Source organism: Osmerus eperlanus, unplaced genomic scaffold (genome assembly GCF_963692335.1).
Source record: "Osmerus eperlanus unplaced genomic scaffold, fOsmEpe2.1 SCAFFOLD_247, whole genome shotgun sequence".
Classification (NCBI taxonomy): Eukaryota; Metazoa; Chordata; class Actinopteri; order Osmeriformes; family Osmeridae; genus Osmerus; species Osmerus eperlanus.
In genome coordinates, this window is record NW_026911794.1 from 19,441 (window position 1) to 36,602 (window position 17,162).

The following is a 17,162-nucleotide window of genomic DNA, read 5'->3' on the forward strand; positions in this document are numbered from 1 at the left end:
ACGTTGTGGGAGGAGCGTTGGGAGGAGTTACGATAAGAAAAGTGTGGGTGATTTGCCAGAATGAGGTTTGAGGAGGAGTTGTAGGTGGAGTAACTGTGTATAAAATGGGTGTAAAAATGACAGTCGGGGTTCAGTTCTGGAGAGCTGATCCGGCTTCATGTGCTGCTGCTAATAAAGTCTGATTTTCCTGAAGATCTTACTGCCTGGTGTCATCTTTTCCCTCGCGAAGATGTTTTTCGACAAATTGAAGATTTGGACTCTGTCGTTTCCTTGACACGACAGCGGGTTTGGATAATGGATGGATGGACGGATGACATTCCCCATGCTTGGTAGCAAACGTGGCTAACGTCTAATTATCACATGCCACAACAAAAACCGCCACATTTTCTCAAGTTGGATGTTGAGTTCTTGTCGGCTGAAATGTCTACATTTTTAGGCAGACAAAGGAAGCAGCACATGCTTTAATTGGTTGTGGTAGACTGTAAAGAAACAGTAAGATAAAGCTGGAATATGGGGCCATGTGCCCCTTTCATGTACATGGCTACCTTAATTAACCCCATTATAATCTGTTGACATTTAGGGGAAACTAAAAAGTGAATTAAAAGGTTTATGAAAACCGCTGCACCAGGAATGGATGCCCCTGGGTGGCCTGAGAGCGGAGTAGCCAGGAGGGGGACGGTGGACGGAGATGGTCCTCCTGCACGGGGTCACAGGGCCCCGGGGGTTTTCAGGTCTGGGCCGTACAGGTGCTGCTCCAGGAAGGCCAAGATTCTGTGCCAGGAGTCCTCCTGGGCACTAGAGTGCGCTCTGACCTCCCCTCCCCAGAGAGCCACCACTGTGAAGCAAACAAGAGAAGAAGGTCATTATTTGAAATAAGTGGATTTGCTGTGATATTAAAACTCCCAATGTGTCATAGGTATGTGGGCGGAGCCAATCATAGATAATTGCAATTTCAGTATTTTAATAATTAATGCCAGCAAACTCCAGTTCTCCAGTGTGGTTACACATTGGGCAGATGATCCAACTCAATCACCTGAAAGTATTACTCAGTTTCAGTTTTAACATCAGGTTGCAGAAGTGGTGTCAATGATTTGCCTGTTGTTAGCCACAGCCTTCTTGGCAATTAAATAAAGTGGCAACCTGCAGCCTCTTGCCCCAGTATAACGTAAGTTCAAATTTAGGCTAGTTTTAACGTAAATTCAGAGTTACGCCATGACTTAATGTAAACTGGTTGCACCAACTGATTTAGTGACAGTAACGCAAATAACCACACATTACAGCAGTGGTATGCAGAAGAGCATCTCTGAACACACAACGCATTATAACTCTTAAGTGGATAGGTTACAGCAGCAGAAGTCTAATAAAAGTAAAGTCTAGTAAAATGAGTCAAATAAATACCTAATGAAGTGCTCACTGAGTGTATAAAATAGTGTCGCTTTGGATTAAAAGCGTCTGCAAAATGACTAAAATGTAAATGTAAATATAAATGTGTAATACCAGAGGTCAAATGGAACTGAGGCACCCCCTTGTGGCAGACACATAATACTACATCGTGATGAACAAATGAACAAACAGACAGAGAATTATCCTTTTTGGCACCTAAAGCTGAAAAAACCGCAATACCGCGAGTACAATAGTTATTACCACACTGAAGTCATTTGGTCTACATGACAGAAGATCATCATCAGGTTCCTCCTTACCCCACATATTGTGCAGACATGAATATAAAGTCTACAGGTTCCTTACCCCACATCTGACATATCATATACTGTTCTGTACCTTTTCCTCCTGATGCAGCAACCATAAAGTTGCTAGAGGCAATGTGCGGGGTGTAGGGGGGCTCAATCAGGTGTCCCGCCCCAGGGTAGGAGAGGATGGTCAACAGATGACCGTTTCCAGCCTCCTCCATCATCTTCTCCATCTGGAGGAAACGCTTTGTTCACACACAGCAACTGGCAGAGTAAAACTGACCTGTGTGTGTCTGTGTGTGCTTATACGTGTGTGCTAAAACGTTTTTTTGGGGTCTCAGTGCAGATTTATAAATCACATGGTGCACAGACGGGGAATTAGCAGCAATGGAGTACCCGAACATCGATACTATCTTTGAATGATTCATGAAACACATTGTTGAATAAATGTTTTCAAATAGCATTGTCTATTGTATGCGTTAAAAAGTTATACAAGTAAGCATAACAACTCATGACATATTAAGTGTTTATAGACAAGTTTATACAGTTTAAAGCATTTTTAATCATGAAAAAACTGGTTTAAACAGGTGGTTTTAATGTTGTGGCTGATCGGTGTATCTCATCTTGCCTTACACCCATACATATGAAAGGCTAGCTCCACCACTGAATGTACAGACTGGTATGTAAAGACAGAAGCACAGACATCGGTACAGACAGCGGTATAGAGAGCGGGACAGACAGACTCACGTCTTCAGCCGACTCAGCGACTGGGCAGCTCTGATCATCTTCACCCACGATCAACAGCAGAGGACACTGTAACTGCCCCACCTGAAGATCACAACAACCAACAGTGACTAAAGCACCACACTCACAAGCCAATCAGAATGGGCAGAGGGATCTACAGCACAACACTCACCAGCCAATCAGAATGAGAAGAGTGATCTACAGCACAACAATCACCAGCCAATCAGAATGGGAAGAGTGATCTACAGCACAACACTCACAAGCCAATCAGAATGGGCAGAGGGATCTACAGCACCACACTCACAAGCCAATCAGAATGGGCAGAGAGATCTACAGCACAACACTCACCAGCCAATCAGAATGAGAAGAGTGATCTACAGCACAACACTCACCAGCCAATCAGAATGGGAAGAGTGATCTACAGCACAACACTCACCAGCCAATCAGAACGGACAGAATGGGGTGTGCATATCACTGTGTATAAACAATGAGGCAGAGAGAGTTTATATTTACTCACAGCAACCTTCTTGCTGGGGTCGGAGGGTATCGGCAAGAGAAGATCTCGCGAGATCACTCGATGCTCCTCATCATAACGGACCTTGTGGGCATCTCTGAAAACAAAATAAAATGAAATTAATGAATGAATGAATGAATGAACGATACACTGCAGATCACTTTCGCCACACAGAGCTGCAGGGTGACACTCACTTCTCAAAATCCTTAAAGACGTCAGCCACAGATCCCCGCAGTGGCTGCACGTGGCTTCCGCTCACACATACTAGGCACCTGGGCTGGGAGAGAAAGAGCAGGTGGGGTGTAGCATCTGATATGCGGCGTATTTCAGCGTTTCCTAACCGGTGTGCCGCCAGGCAAGGTGTCGCATGAAAAACCCTTTCAAAGAAAAAAAAAAAAAAAAACCTTCACAAAACCCAAATTAAATGTCATTAAAATGCATTTGGCTTCAATGTAATAACATCTTAAGGGATAGCCAACATGGCTTTCACATTTTTTGAGGAAGCTACCAAGTGCTTTGATGGTAGCAGGGTTTATGACATACATTTAGATTTCCAAAAGGTATTTGATAAGGTACCACATGACAGACTCATTATCAGATTGAAAATAGGTTTGATAGCGTAGGCCCTTGGTTAGGGAATTTAATAGCACCAGTCTTAGTGATACTCACAATTTTATTTTCCCGATTCTTGTCTAATTATCGATAACTCGATAAAAAATCCAAGTGAATGTGACGATGATGAAAGGCACTGCTTCAATTAGGATTATGAGTAAGTATTGTCATAAAACAGAAAACCATACAAACATGTAAGATGCAGCATATAGAGACAAACATGAAGACTTACGGACGATGATGACTAAAACACAGGATAGGAAACAACCTCCTGACATTTGAAGGCCTTTGATAGATTAGATGCACTGACACATAGAGGTAACAATAAATAAATAGGCCTGATCGTGACGGCTGAGTGATGTGCTAGTAACCTCTCCTCAGGCCAACAATCCTACTAATGCCAACGGATTTGAAGATCATGGGACAAGAACTGATGTTATTCTCATATTTCTCTTATGCTTATTTAAAAACTATGAGTGAAATATAAAATTATTAATGTAATTGATAGATGAAATGATTGATGTTATTGATAGCTAATGAATTTGCGATGCTAAAATAATTCATAAAAGAGTGAAAAGTTAAAGTTAACTCTCAAGAATGTGAGACCTATTGGTCTCAAAGGGGGGAATGTTGAAGTTTGATCAAAATGCTTTTATTGAAAACCAGGAATGCTTGGAATAATGATGAAGGTTGATTTAAATGCTTTTATTAAAACTGTGAAATGGTTAGAATTGAGAATAAGTGAATAAGTCAGCATGAGTAATTAGAACTGTGTGTCTGTTCAAACACATTGAGCTGCAAAGTAGAGAGTTTGTTTCATGAAAGTGCAGAGAACACTTAATCAGGTGTTTAAAAACCATGCCATTGGATACGACCTGTTTTGACTAAGTGATGCAGGTCAAGCAATGTGGGTCTTTGCAGAGAAATGTTCCGAGTTAGTGATCACCAGCCAGTTTGCCTGCGTCATTACAGAGGCAAAAGGTTAAGACAGCTCAGCTTTCATAGAGTGACAGAAAATATTAAGGCGGGTTAAGAGAGACAATGTGATGTTATATGACAAATGATTGGTTAGCTTTATTGTATAAAGACTAGGATACTTCCTACTGTTACTTTGGAATTCTCTGGTCTCTTGAAGCTTCTTGTAAAGAGCACACAGATTCCCCAGATTAATCTGTTTTATTTTAAACTAAAGATTTGTAATGAAGGCGGCACGGATGGTGCAGTGGGTAGCACTGCCGCCTCACAGCAAGGAGGTCCTGGGTTCGAATCCCCGTCGGCCGGGGCCTCTCTGTGCGGAGTTTGCATGTTCTCCCCGTGTCTGCGTGGGTTTCCTCCGGGTACTCCGGTTTCCTCCCACAGTCCAAAGACATGCACGTTAGGCTGATTGGAGAGTCTAAATTGCCCATAGGTATGAGTGTGTGAGTGAATGGTGTGTGTGCCCTGTGATGGACTGGCGACCTGTCCAGGGTGTATTCCTGCCTTTCGCCCAATGTATGCTGGGATAGGCTCCAGCCCCCCTGCGACCCTGATCAGGATAAGCGGGTTCAGATAATGGATGGATGGATGGATTTGTAATGAACAACTATTGACTGAGTGCTTCTTCAACATCATTGCTGCCAATACAACTTCACCCACGTAAAAGGAACGGGGAGGAAAAGCGACAAAAATATTTCCTCAACATAGGTTTTGCAGAACGCATTTCAGAGTGCCATTTCTCTACACTGACAATGTTCTCTCACCTGGATCACGGACGAGTACACCGCCATCGACAGGACAACGGAGGTGCCAAAGGACAGTCCAAACATGGCGACCCGGTCACTGCACACCTGGGGATGCTCCTTCAGAATGGTGAATGCAGCCTGGCCCAGAAACATTTAAGCACATCATATTCTCCAGTGGGGAGATGACACACACATCCCCCTCCCAAAATTATTGGAACGGCAAGGTCAATTCCTTTGTTTTTGCTAAACACCGAAGACAATTGAGTTCCAGGTCCAAAGTACATCGGATGACAGATCCAAATTTCAGCTTTTATAGGGAGCCGCGGTGGCGCAACAGGCTAAGTTGCACACCGGGGACCGGGGTTCGATTCTCGGTCCTGCCAAAAGCCAAGTTTGGCCGGCTCACGTGGAGCAGCAATAATTGGCTCGCTGCTCCAGAGGGAGGGACTTGGCAGGGTTAGTAGATCGCCGCACAAACAAGCACCTCGGGCGCCTCGGACTCACGGTTCCAACTAGGTAGGCGAGACGGCTTGAAGAAGGCGTGTCGCTCTCCCGTTGGCCGCCGAGGGACGGGGTGTGGGCGGTGTATCTAATACTAGCTCTAATTGAATCAGACAGGGTCCAATTCGCTACCAAATTGGGAGAAAAAGGGAAAAAAATCGGATAAAAAAAAATATATATATATATATATAATAATTAAAAAAAAAAAAAATTCAGCTTTTATTTCCTGGTATTTTCATCTAGATTTATTAAACAACGTAGAGAGCAGCAATATAGATTACAATTACAGCTGATAACAGTTTGCAAACAAGTAAAGACATGAGCCACAAACATTCTGCAACAAAGTTTTATGGACTGATGAGACTAACTCATCATTAAGATTAACTTCCAAAGTGATGAAAAGGCCAAAGTGAAGAGAAAGAAGGGACCTGCTCATGATTCAAAACATACAAGCTCATCTGTGAAACACGGTGGAGGAGGTGTCATTGCTTGGGCTTGCATGGCTGCTGACTGCCAAATTATGGAGAAACATTCTGAGAAATGCGTCCAAACTCAACAGTTTGGTGATGTCCATGGGTCTCAGGGTTGGTGCACTTACTGCAAGCAAGGGATATGCCTACAAATATTAAGTGTTATTTACTTTCTTTTACTTAAATAGTCTCTATTAAAATACTTTTGCTCACCAAAAAATTGGGTGGCCTGATACCAAAGGTTCTTTGTTCTAAGTAGTTTAACACATCTAGGTATAAATACCAGGAAATAAAAGCTGAAATTCTGAGCTCTTGTCACATGTTCATCTTTTTATCTGGACCGCAGATGTATTCACTGTATGGCAAAAGCAAAGGAATTGGCCCCGCTGTTCCAGTACTTTTGGAGGGGACTGTATATACGTATGAATGTAAACATGAAATCATTTTTCTGTGCATATACAGCCGTCCTCTCAGCCAGGTCTCTCCTCCTAAAAGAGACTTTACATCTCAACTGGATTCTGCCTGGTTAAATAAAGCTTAAATGAAAAACGAAATAAATAATAAGTTATCATGTACCTCAAAGTACTGTTTTCCAACTTGTCTAGAGGGGTCTGACAAGGCCTTTGGTGACATGTACTCCAGTGCCATGGAAACGTACCCATGTGATGCAAGCAGGGCGGCACGGTACTCCACTAAGCCTCCACCCCCTCCCCACATGTCCAAAATTCCAGGGAAAGGTCCAGAACCTCAAAGAGAACAACACATTTACCTGTCTGGTGCACACACGCACTCACATACTGCATAGCTGCAGAAGACTGCATGGCTGGCAGAATATAACAGCGAGGCAGAACGGTGCACCCAGGTCGGACTGGCCTTCATGGCTGGACTTTGTTTAATTTGCCTGTCCAAAGACTTTCTAAACAAGATCAAACATTGGCATATCAGTGTTGCAATCACCTGGAGGCAGGAAGAGTGTTGCTCTGACCCCGCCCTCTGTGACCTCTACCCTGCGGATGCCCGGTGCCATGTACCAGCGCTCGGCGACGGCACAAGCCAACGCCTTCGTCTCTCTGAACCCCTGGCTGATGTGGCCACAGTACACGGAGATGTGCACCAACATCGGGGTGCTGAGATCCTTCTTCCGCAACCTGAGGAGTGTTCAAAACACCTTGAATGTTCCTGATGCATCTGATTCCTTTGGGTAATTAACTGTTTACTGGCCAAATTACAGGTGAGGGTGCTAACCTGAGTCCTGTTCTACTCCCAGGCACTGGCTTCATGCTCCAGAGCAGACCCATGGGCTCCATGCCCTGGTACGATCCTCCCACACACACATGTTCTGCAACTACGAACAAAACACACTGAACCTCAAAACAAGCAGGACTTAACAGGAAAGAGTTGGAGGTTGGTAACAAATCAGTGCTTGCCACTGATTCCAGTATAAATTATAGAGCAGCATTTGACAACATCACATACAGTAATGAAATAACTGTCGACGTAATAATAAAGAGCTGCTCAGAATACTGCGCAAACACGTAAATTGCAAGGTGCGATAAAGCGGAGAAATCAGTGAAAAACCTTTCACGGTTCCTTCATCATCGCTGACATAATGTCCAAAAGCCTGCCAGAGGTCGTCATCCTCAGAGCGCAGTAGGGGAGTGCAGAGTGACGTCTTGTCCGTGGGACAAATTCTGCACAACCACTCGGAACTTTTCATCCACTAGTCCCCTGGACGGACTGACGGACAGCATGGCGCTCATATTCTTCTCTGACATATTTCTTGTAATACCAAACGAGCCGTCGATACACATAAAACACGTGACCTCGTGAACATTGTACCCTAACCTACGTCTAAAATACTCCATTCCCAGTTGAATACAAACAGAGGGGTGGAGAGTAGAAACCCATCAGCAGCAAGTGAACCGCTGTGGCGCATTCAGAGGGGATGAGACTGCAAGCATATATAAGAGTGTGTACCCAATGGACCGTTGCGTTGTAACGCGGATCCCACGGCTTTTGTGATTGGATTATACCTGATGGAATAAAAGCCTATTATTCAACACTTTGCTGCAAGACTTTTGATTATCAGATTTGGACTGTAAGGTTTGAATTTGAGTTTGAGTTTGAATTTGGACTCAAATTTGTTGTCTTGCTCCTGAATACTACGTTGCCAGATGAAGAAAACAATCAGACAGGTTTTAATAGATTTTTATAGATCAAAAGAATCAATGTTAACAATGCATGCCGCTCTTTGCTTGCTAGGAAATGTGGCTAACGTTGCTAACATTTGCAGCCTGGCCCAGAAACATTTAAGCACATCATATTCTCCAGTGGGGAGATGACACACACATCCCCCTCCCAAAATTATTGGAACGGCAAGGTCAATTCCTTTGTTTTAGCTATACACCGAAGACAATTGAGTTCCAGGTCCAAAGTATATCGGATGACAGATCCAAATTTCAGCTTTTATTTCCTGGTATTTTCATCTAGATTTATTAAACAACATAGAGAGCAGCAATATAGATTACAATTACAGCTGAGAACAGTTTGCAAACAAGTAAAGACATGAGCCACAAACATTCTGCAACAAAGTTTTATGGACTCATGAGACCAAGATTAACTTCCAAAGTGATGAAAAGGTCAAAGTGAAGAGAAAGAAGGGACCTGCTCAGGATTCAAAACATACAAGCTCATCTGTGAAACACGGTGGAGAAAGTGTCATTGCTTGGGCTTGCATGGCTGCTGACTGCCAAATTATGGAGAAACATTCTGAGAAATGCGTCCAAACTCAACAGTTTGGTGATGTCCATGGGTCGCAGGGTTGATGCACTTATTGCAAGCAAGGGATATGCCTACAAATATTAAGTGTTATTTACTTTCTTTTACTTAAATAGTCTCTATTAAAATACTTTTGCTCACCAAAAAATTGGGTGGCCTGATACCAAAGGTGCTATGTTATAAGTAGTTTAACACATCTAGGTATAAATACCAGGAAATAAAAGCTGAAATTCTGAGCTCTTGTCACATGTTCATCTTTTTATCTGGACCGCAGATGTATTCACTGTATTGCAAAAACGAAGGAATTGGCCTTGCTGTTCCAGTTGTCGAGGACCCGGCCCTAGGCCCCCCTGATGAGAGATTGACGGGGGATGGGTTCAGAAGGAATGCATTGTTAACCCCTCGCACACGCCATCGAGGTGGTAGTAAGAACGCCCGTAAGAAGAAAAATATGTGGTACAAGATAAATGTACAACCGTATATGGATACTGAGGAGTCTGAAGTCAGAGGACTTAGATTCAGGGTTTTAAAGAGCAAGGTTAAAGTTCTGACTGAGAATACCCCAACCCTACAGGGGAGGGGCACAATGCCTGGCTAAAGAAAAAAAAAAAAGGAAAACGGAAGGGATGTCAATACCAAAAGAAAATTAAGAGGCTTCAAGGGCCTTCCTGATTATAGCACAAATAATTTATCGGATAGATTCAAAGGACTGACTATAGAAGAGTTGGTGGATGATTTACACTCAGCTATTGGCTGGATGTCCTTTGTAGATCCCTTAAGGCGCCGCTGAGAGGGGCACCTGAAGAGTGTGTTGAGATGGTGGAGGGCACTAACTTCTGGCTTGTATGAAGTCAAAGTTTGGAGAGAGTCCAAGGAGAGATTATGACAGGGAGACAAATACCAGTGATGAATAGGTTCATTAAAAATTACATAAGAGCTAGTGTTTTTCCACTCGTAGATTAAGATGGTGGAAATTCCCAAACTGGAGGGGCACATGAAATAAAATATTGGGGGAATTTCTTTGAGGTATGAGAAAATGACAATTGGAAAAACCAGAAATAATTAATATGATCATTAAAAAACAAGTTACATAAGAGATAAATGTCTTCCCGCTTGACATATTGGGGGACATTTCTTATCAAAAAAGGTACACTTTTGTATGCAAAAAAGATATATAAGGAATAAGCATTTAGACCTTAGGATGGGATCTTAGGGCTGTTGAAGAGAGAGCAACGCAAGACAGCTGTAGTCAAGCTGGAGTGGCGCGCTCACTCTGCGCGCCACTCCAGGATATGGATATGGAGAGAGGAGTGACGTACGCGGTGAGGACTCAGCTGAAGAAAGAGCCACGCAGAACAACTATAACCAAGCTGGAGTGGGTAATTATAATCTATATTACTTGGTAGGAAGGAAGTAGGAAAGGTAACACATTATAAGTTTCCTTTTATTTTAATATCTTTTATGTCTCATTAAGGTACTATATAAGGTAGAAAAATGTAGAGAAGTTATCATAGTTAGATAAATATAATATTCTAGAAATAGTTTCTTTTTAAACGTCAAGAAGGGGGAGCTATAGGATAAGGCTAAGGCCAAAGAGGATGGATATTGGAGGGGTGTACCTTGATTTTTAAACATCATGGTGGAAAGGTAAATTAGAAAGAGCTAGAGGGGTATATGTAACTTGCATGTGATTAGCAAACTGCAAAAGATGATATGTACACTGTAATCTGTATAACTCTATTCTTTGAATTGATTATAATAAAGTACATCTTACTATAATCATATGTGATAAAGAGTCTTTAGAGGAATACATTGAATACAGGACATCGATTACCAGATTTGCATCACACCCTTCACTTCGAGACTGGCTGGAAGTTCAGTAGAACTTACCATGGCTCCAGGACGTTCGGAGTACTTGAGTTCGTCCCCGAGACACCTCATGGTGAGGTACTGCTCGTGGGAACGTGAGGTCTGAGCTCGGCAAGGGGTCCGTGGCTCACGACACAGTACTTTTGGAGGGGACTGTATATACGTATGCATGTAAACATGAAATCATTTTTCTGTGCATATACAGCCGTCCTCTCAGCCAGGTCTCTCCTCCTAAAAGAGACTTTAAATCTCAACTGGATTCTGCCTGGTTAAATAAAGCTTAAATGAAAAACGAAATAAATAATAAGTTATCATGTACCTCAAAGTACTGTTTTCCAACTTGTCTAGAGGGGTCTGACAAGGCCTTTGGTGACATGTACTCCAGTGCCATGGAAACGTACCCATGTGATGCAAACCAGGCGGCACGGTACTCCACTAAGCCTCCACCCCCTCCCCACTTGTCCAAAATTCCAGGGAAAGGTCCAGAACCTCAAAGAGAATAACACATTTACCTGTCTGGTGCACACACGCACTCACATACTGCATAGCTGCAGAAGACTGCATGGCTGGCAGAATATAACAGCGAGGCAGAACGGGTGCACCCAGGTCGGACTGGCCTTCATGGCTGGACTTTGTTTAATTTGCCTGTCCAAAGACTTTCTAAACAAGATCAAACATTGGCATATCAGTGTTGCAATCACCTGGAGGCAGGAAGAGTGTTGCTCTGACCCCGCCCTCTGTGACCTCTACCCTGCGGACGCCCGGTGCCATGTACCAGCGCTCGGCGACAGCACAAGCCAACGCCTTCGTCTCTCTGAACCCCTGGCTGATGTGGCCACAGTACACGGAGATGTGCACCAACATCGGGGTGCTGAGATCCTTCTTCCGCAACCTGAGGAGTGTTCAAAACACCTTGAATGTTCCTGATGCATCTGATTCCTTTGGGTAATTAACTGTTTACTGGCCAAATTACAGGTGAGGGTGCTAACCTGAGTCCTGTTCTACTCCCAGGCACTGGCTTCATGCTCCAGAACAGACCCATGGGCTCCATGCCCTGGTACGATCCTCCCACACACACATGTTCTGCAACTACGAACAAAACACACTGAACCTCAAAACAAGCAGGACTTAACAGGAAAGAGTTGGAGGTTGGTAACAAATCAGTGCTTGCCACTGATTCCAGTATAAATTATAGAGCAGCATTTGACAACATCACATACAGTAATGAAATAACTGTCGACGTAATAATAAAGAGCTGCTCAGAATACTGCGCAAACACGTAAATTGCAAGGTGCGATAAAGCGGAGAAATCAGTGAAAAACCTTTCACGGTTCTTCATCATCGCTGACATAATGTCCAAAAGCCTGCCAGAGGTCGTTATCCTCAGAGCGCACAAGGGAGTGCAGAGTGACGTCTTGTCCGTGGGACAAATTCTGCACAACCACTCGGAACTTTTCATCCACTAGTCCCCTGGACGGACTGACGGACAGCAAGGCGCTCATATTGTTCTCAGACATATTTCTTGTAATACTAAACGAAACGTCGATACACGTAAAACATGTGACCTCGTGAATATTGTACCCTAACCTACGTCTACAACGTCTGGTTAGTATGTTAGAGCAAGGTAAAGACGACATTACCAGTCTAATACAAATTCGCAAAGTTTCTTGATTACAAACGTACTGTATAATCAGAATTCGAGTTATAACAAATAAAATGCAGACAATGAAAATGCAACCTGGGAAATGTTTAAATACATTTAGGAATGACCCATAACTTCACATAACAATCAGCTGCTAACGTTTTTCTGACACTGCCACGCTGTACGACTTAAGGTAAACCAAGTCGTTCTAGCAACGTATTGAGGTGGATCGCAACCATCACTCGTAAAAACTTCTACTACTACGACTGGCGCAATAACGTAGCTACTATGGCAGTTGCACAAGTTTTAATAACTTCATCCTGAATCAATTATACAGTATCTATTTCATTTTGACGGTTAAAAAAGGATACTGAAACGTTCAATCGATTAACTCCGTCTACGTTTGCCAGGCATACGTTCTTATGCTTATATAGGAAATGAAGGAGGGGCTTATTCATTCTGCTGAAATTGCAGACCGTTAATTTGCAAGTATGATGCTGAGTATGATGTAGCGCAGTGGTTAAGAATCGAATCCCAGCGCAGCCACAATAAGATCCGCACAGCCATTGGGCCATTGAGCAAAGCCCTTAACCCTGCATTACCCCAGGGAGGATTGGGGGGACTGTACGTCACTCTGGATAAGAGCGTCTGCCAAATGCCTATAATGTCTAAAGTCCAAGGTGTGTGTGTGTGTGTGTGTGTGTGTGTGTGTGTGTCTGTGTGTCTGTGTGTAAATAATTTAAGTTCTTCAAGCCAGGACCAGGCCTGAATCATGCAATCAAATTATATGATAAATCCTAGAAAACACTCAATGATCACTATTTGGTAAACCGGTCTACCGGTTGGCAGACAGGGTGTCACAGGAAAAGCATCACAGAAACTGCGTGACCTCCTGGGATTTTGACACACACAACAGACCCTACAGTTTACAGAGAATGATGCGAAAAACGCTTTAGTGAGCGGCAGTTCTGTGGGTGAAAAGGAGTTCAGTGTGTTTATGTTTCACACAGTTGGAGGTAAAAAGGGAAAACCATGACCTTTGCAGCCTTGTACTCCAGAATAATTGTAAAACTACTAAAAATATTTTCAAAATATATGTTAAAATGCAGGATCTTGTACTTTGGTCATACCCTGTAGTATAACATTTCATACTTGTGCTATAAAACACCAGTGTGTCCTCGCATTTAATGGCAGCTTGATGTCATGTAGACGGTGTGACGTTTTTTTTTTTTATATTAAATTATTTTTAACAAACAGGTCTTTATAAAGCAAGTAAAAAATAAATAAATAAATAAAAGGTCTATGAACCAGATGAAAACAGACGTAGTATTCATTTTCTGATGCGTAATAATAAAAATGCTTGATCTCTGCAGTCACCAACGCACCCACCTCCCAACACTCTCAGGCCAGGAGTGACCACAACAGCCCCACCCAGTCAGGTTTATTTCCCAACCCCAGCAGATGAATTTCCAGGTCTGATGACCTCCAAGCCTGTGCAGCAGCGATACAAGGATACAACAAAATTGCAGCTAAAAACCTACACATATAAAACTGAGAGGAGCCCTCTCAATCACAAACTGCATCGACAAACACCAACAAAGACCACCTGAAACAGTGACGCATCCAGGAAGCAGCATCCACCAATCAACAGTTGTCATTGTTAGTTACACCTCCGTCTGTGATTGGAGCTGTGTTTTCTACCAGCAGGGTGACATCACAATGGTCTATCCATACTTCAGCGTCCCATTTGCAGACTCCCTCGGTCGTGGGGCACACCCAGTTACCATGGAGACGGCCTTTTCCTGACAGCTCTGTGCAGGATCACTTTGCAATCAGCTCAGACCAAGTGACAAAACAGGATTTGAGGGAGTAATACGGCAGACATTTTTCATTTTACAAAATCAAAAAATGTATATGAAGCGTTCACCGTTTCGGTGCCGCTGTAACGCAATCGTGAATTAACTTAATTTTAAAGGACAATTTACAAGGAATGCTACGAATAATATAACTGATATTATTCCCCTGGTTACAACTTTTATGGACCACCAAGCTGGCAGAATTACGCTCTTTACTGAATGAAACAAATGCAATTCTCGAGTGAGACTTTGCAGAAGACTGCATGGCTGGCAGAATATAACAGCGAGGCAGAACGGTGCACCCAGGTCGGACTGGCCTTCATGGCTGGACTTTGTTTAATTTGCCTGTCCAAAGACTTTCTAAACAAGATCAAACATTGGCATAAGGTTTGACCAGTTTGGTAACAGGCTATGGGAAAGTCGCTGACTTTTTAGTGTGACAGTGGCTTAGAGAAATGCACTCAGTCAGCAATTTATTAGGTAGACCTCTACGCCAGCTTGTTAATGCAAATATTTCATCAGCCAATCCTGTGGCAGCAACTAAATGCATAAAAACTGCTGATGTGGTCAATAGGTTCAGCTGTTGTTCAGACCAAATGTTGCAATGGGGAAGAAATATGATCTAAGTGACTTTGACACACACCAACCTCCTGCACCTGGAGCATTCATTCTCAGTTACTTCCGTCACTGGTAAATTAATGGCATTGTTTCCATTTACATGTTGAACTGATTGAATTGAAAGTGGATTGACCAGCTCTCAGCTGTATCATGCGATTATCATACAGGTATCCTAACTCTCCAGCAGGGGGCAGTGTGGGTTTCGGTCATTGACACTGAAACCAACCATGTGGCGCGGCCAGGGATCTCCTGTGTGTCAGTGGGTTGGGGCCCATGTACTTTGGGGACCATGGGATACTATGACACCAGTGACCTTTGGGTCATGCCATTTCTTCTCTCTACTCCCACCCTCTCCCCCTCTCCCCTTTTCTCTCCTCTCTTTCTCTGCCTCTCTTCCTCTTCTGCCTCGTATATCACTCCATAGGTCTTTACCAGCTTTGTCTTTTACATAAATATTATGTTCACCCCAAAATGTTCAGGTTATGATGTCAACACCATCAATAGGACATTTGGTCTTGGGAATTTGAGTCATTGGCCCGATATGACTTAGCTGAAGCTGCATCACACGGTTTTGTTTGACTAATTCCTTACAATGTTGCTGTACTGTCTAGCACACCACATCAATTCTTTTCATTGTTATAAGGGCGACATTGGCTCAGGCGGTCCCTGAGCAAGACACCTAACCCTGAATGCTCCTGACGAGCTGGTTTGGTGCCTTGCATGGCAGCCAATCACTGCTGGTGTATGAATGGGTGAATGAGAAGCATAAATTGTACAGCGCATTGGATAAAGGGGCTATATAAATGCATATGAATAAATAAAAGGTTATATGAATAAATATAACCAAAACAGCAATAACCCCAATGTGTAGTATGGAATATTTTCCTTATTTATCCTATGTATCAGTATTGACCAATAATGTGACTGAAAGTATATATATTGCACAAACAGCACTGAAGTATCATATTTGCACTGTTTTGTACTCTTTTTTATATTCTCACTGAGAACTGTAACCACCAATATTTCCTTAAGCCAGAGTATTAGAGTGGTAAGCCAAAAGAGAAACACATAATAATAAGTCAGTTGTCCTATTAGAAGTTGCGCCAGAAGTATTTCCTAAAAAGTGAATGAGAATGTGTAAGCCAATCACAACAGAGGGTGGAGACCAGAAACCCATCAGCAGCAAGTGAACCGCTGTGGCGCATCCAGAGGGGATGAGACTGCAAGCATATATACGAGTGTGTACCCAACGCGGATACCACGGCTTTTGTGATTGGATTATACCTGATGGAATAAAAGCCTATTATTCAACACTTTGCTGCAAGACTCTTGATTATCAGATTTGGACTGTAAGATTTGAATTTGGACTCAAATTTGTTGTCTTGGGGAACCACGACAGTAGCTTAGAGCTCTTCAAATCATGCTCCCGAATGCTACGTTGCCAGATGAAGAAAACAATAAGACGGGTTTTTATAGATCAAAAGAATCAATGTTAACATTGCATGCCGCTCTTTGCTTGCTAGGAAACGTGGCTAACGTTGGTAACATTTGTAATGGATCATGGCGAAAACTGAAGTTTAGCATTAACGTTATGCATGACATTCCCCATGCTTGGTAGCAAACGTGTCTAACGTTGGTAGCATTTGTAATGGATCATGACGAAAACTGAAGTTTAACATTAACGTTATGCATGACATTCCCCAGCCGGCACGGATGTGTGTAGCACTGCCGCCTCACAGCAAGGAGCTCCTGGGTTCGAATCCCCGTCGGCCGGGGCCCTCTCTGTGCGGAGTTTGCATGTTCTCCCCATGTCTGCGTGGGTTTCTCCGGGCACTCCGGTTTCCTCCCACAGTCCAAAGACATGCAGGTTAGGCTGATTGGAGAGTCTAAATTGCCCATAGGTATAGGTATGAGTATGAGTATGAGTGTGTGTGTGTGAGTGAATGGTGTGTGTGCCCTGCGGTGGACTGGCGACCTGTCCAGGGTGTATTCCTGCCTTTCGCCCAATGTATGCGGGGATAGGCTCCAGCCCCCTGTGACCCTGTTCAGGATAAGTGGTGTAGGGGAAAATTCACAGAACAAAAGATCTCCCTCCTAAAAGCATGATAACCAATCACAAGTCAAAATCAGACTCCACCTTAGTGAGCAG

The 17,162-nt window shown here is 43.2% G+C and overlaps 1 protein-coding gene and 1 pseudogene across 1 annotated transcript; both read right to left on the reverse strand.

The window, feature by feature from the left end:
- Positions 1-707: 707 nt before the first annotated feature.
- LOC134016607 (peroxisomal succinyl-coenzyme A thioesterase-like) lies at positions 708-8,025 on the reverse strand. The gene is given in 11 exon segments (XM_062455954.1): positions 708-835; positions 1,780-1,921; positions 2,436-2,516; positions 2,950-3,043; positions 3,141-3,223; positions 5,298-5,417; positions 6,827-6,996; positions 7,208-7,398; positions 7,496-7,595; positions 7,829-7,904; positions 7,906-8,025. Coding segments are annotated over 11 exon segments (1,305 nt in total).
- A 1,778-nt stretch (positions 8,026-9,803) lies between these two features.
- Positions 9,804-12,414, reverse strand: LOC134016608 (peroxisomal succinyl-coenzyme A thioesterase-like; annotated as a pseudogene).
- Positions 12,415-17,162: the final 4,748 nt, after the last annotated feature.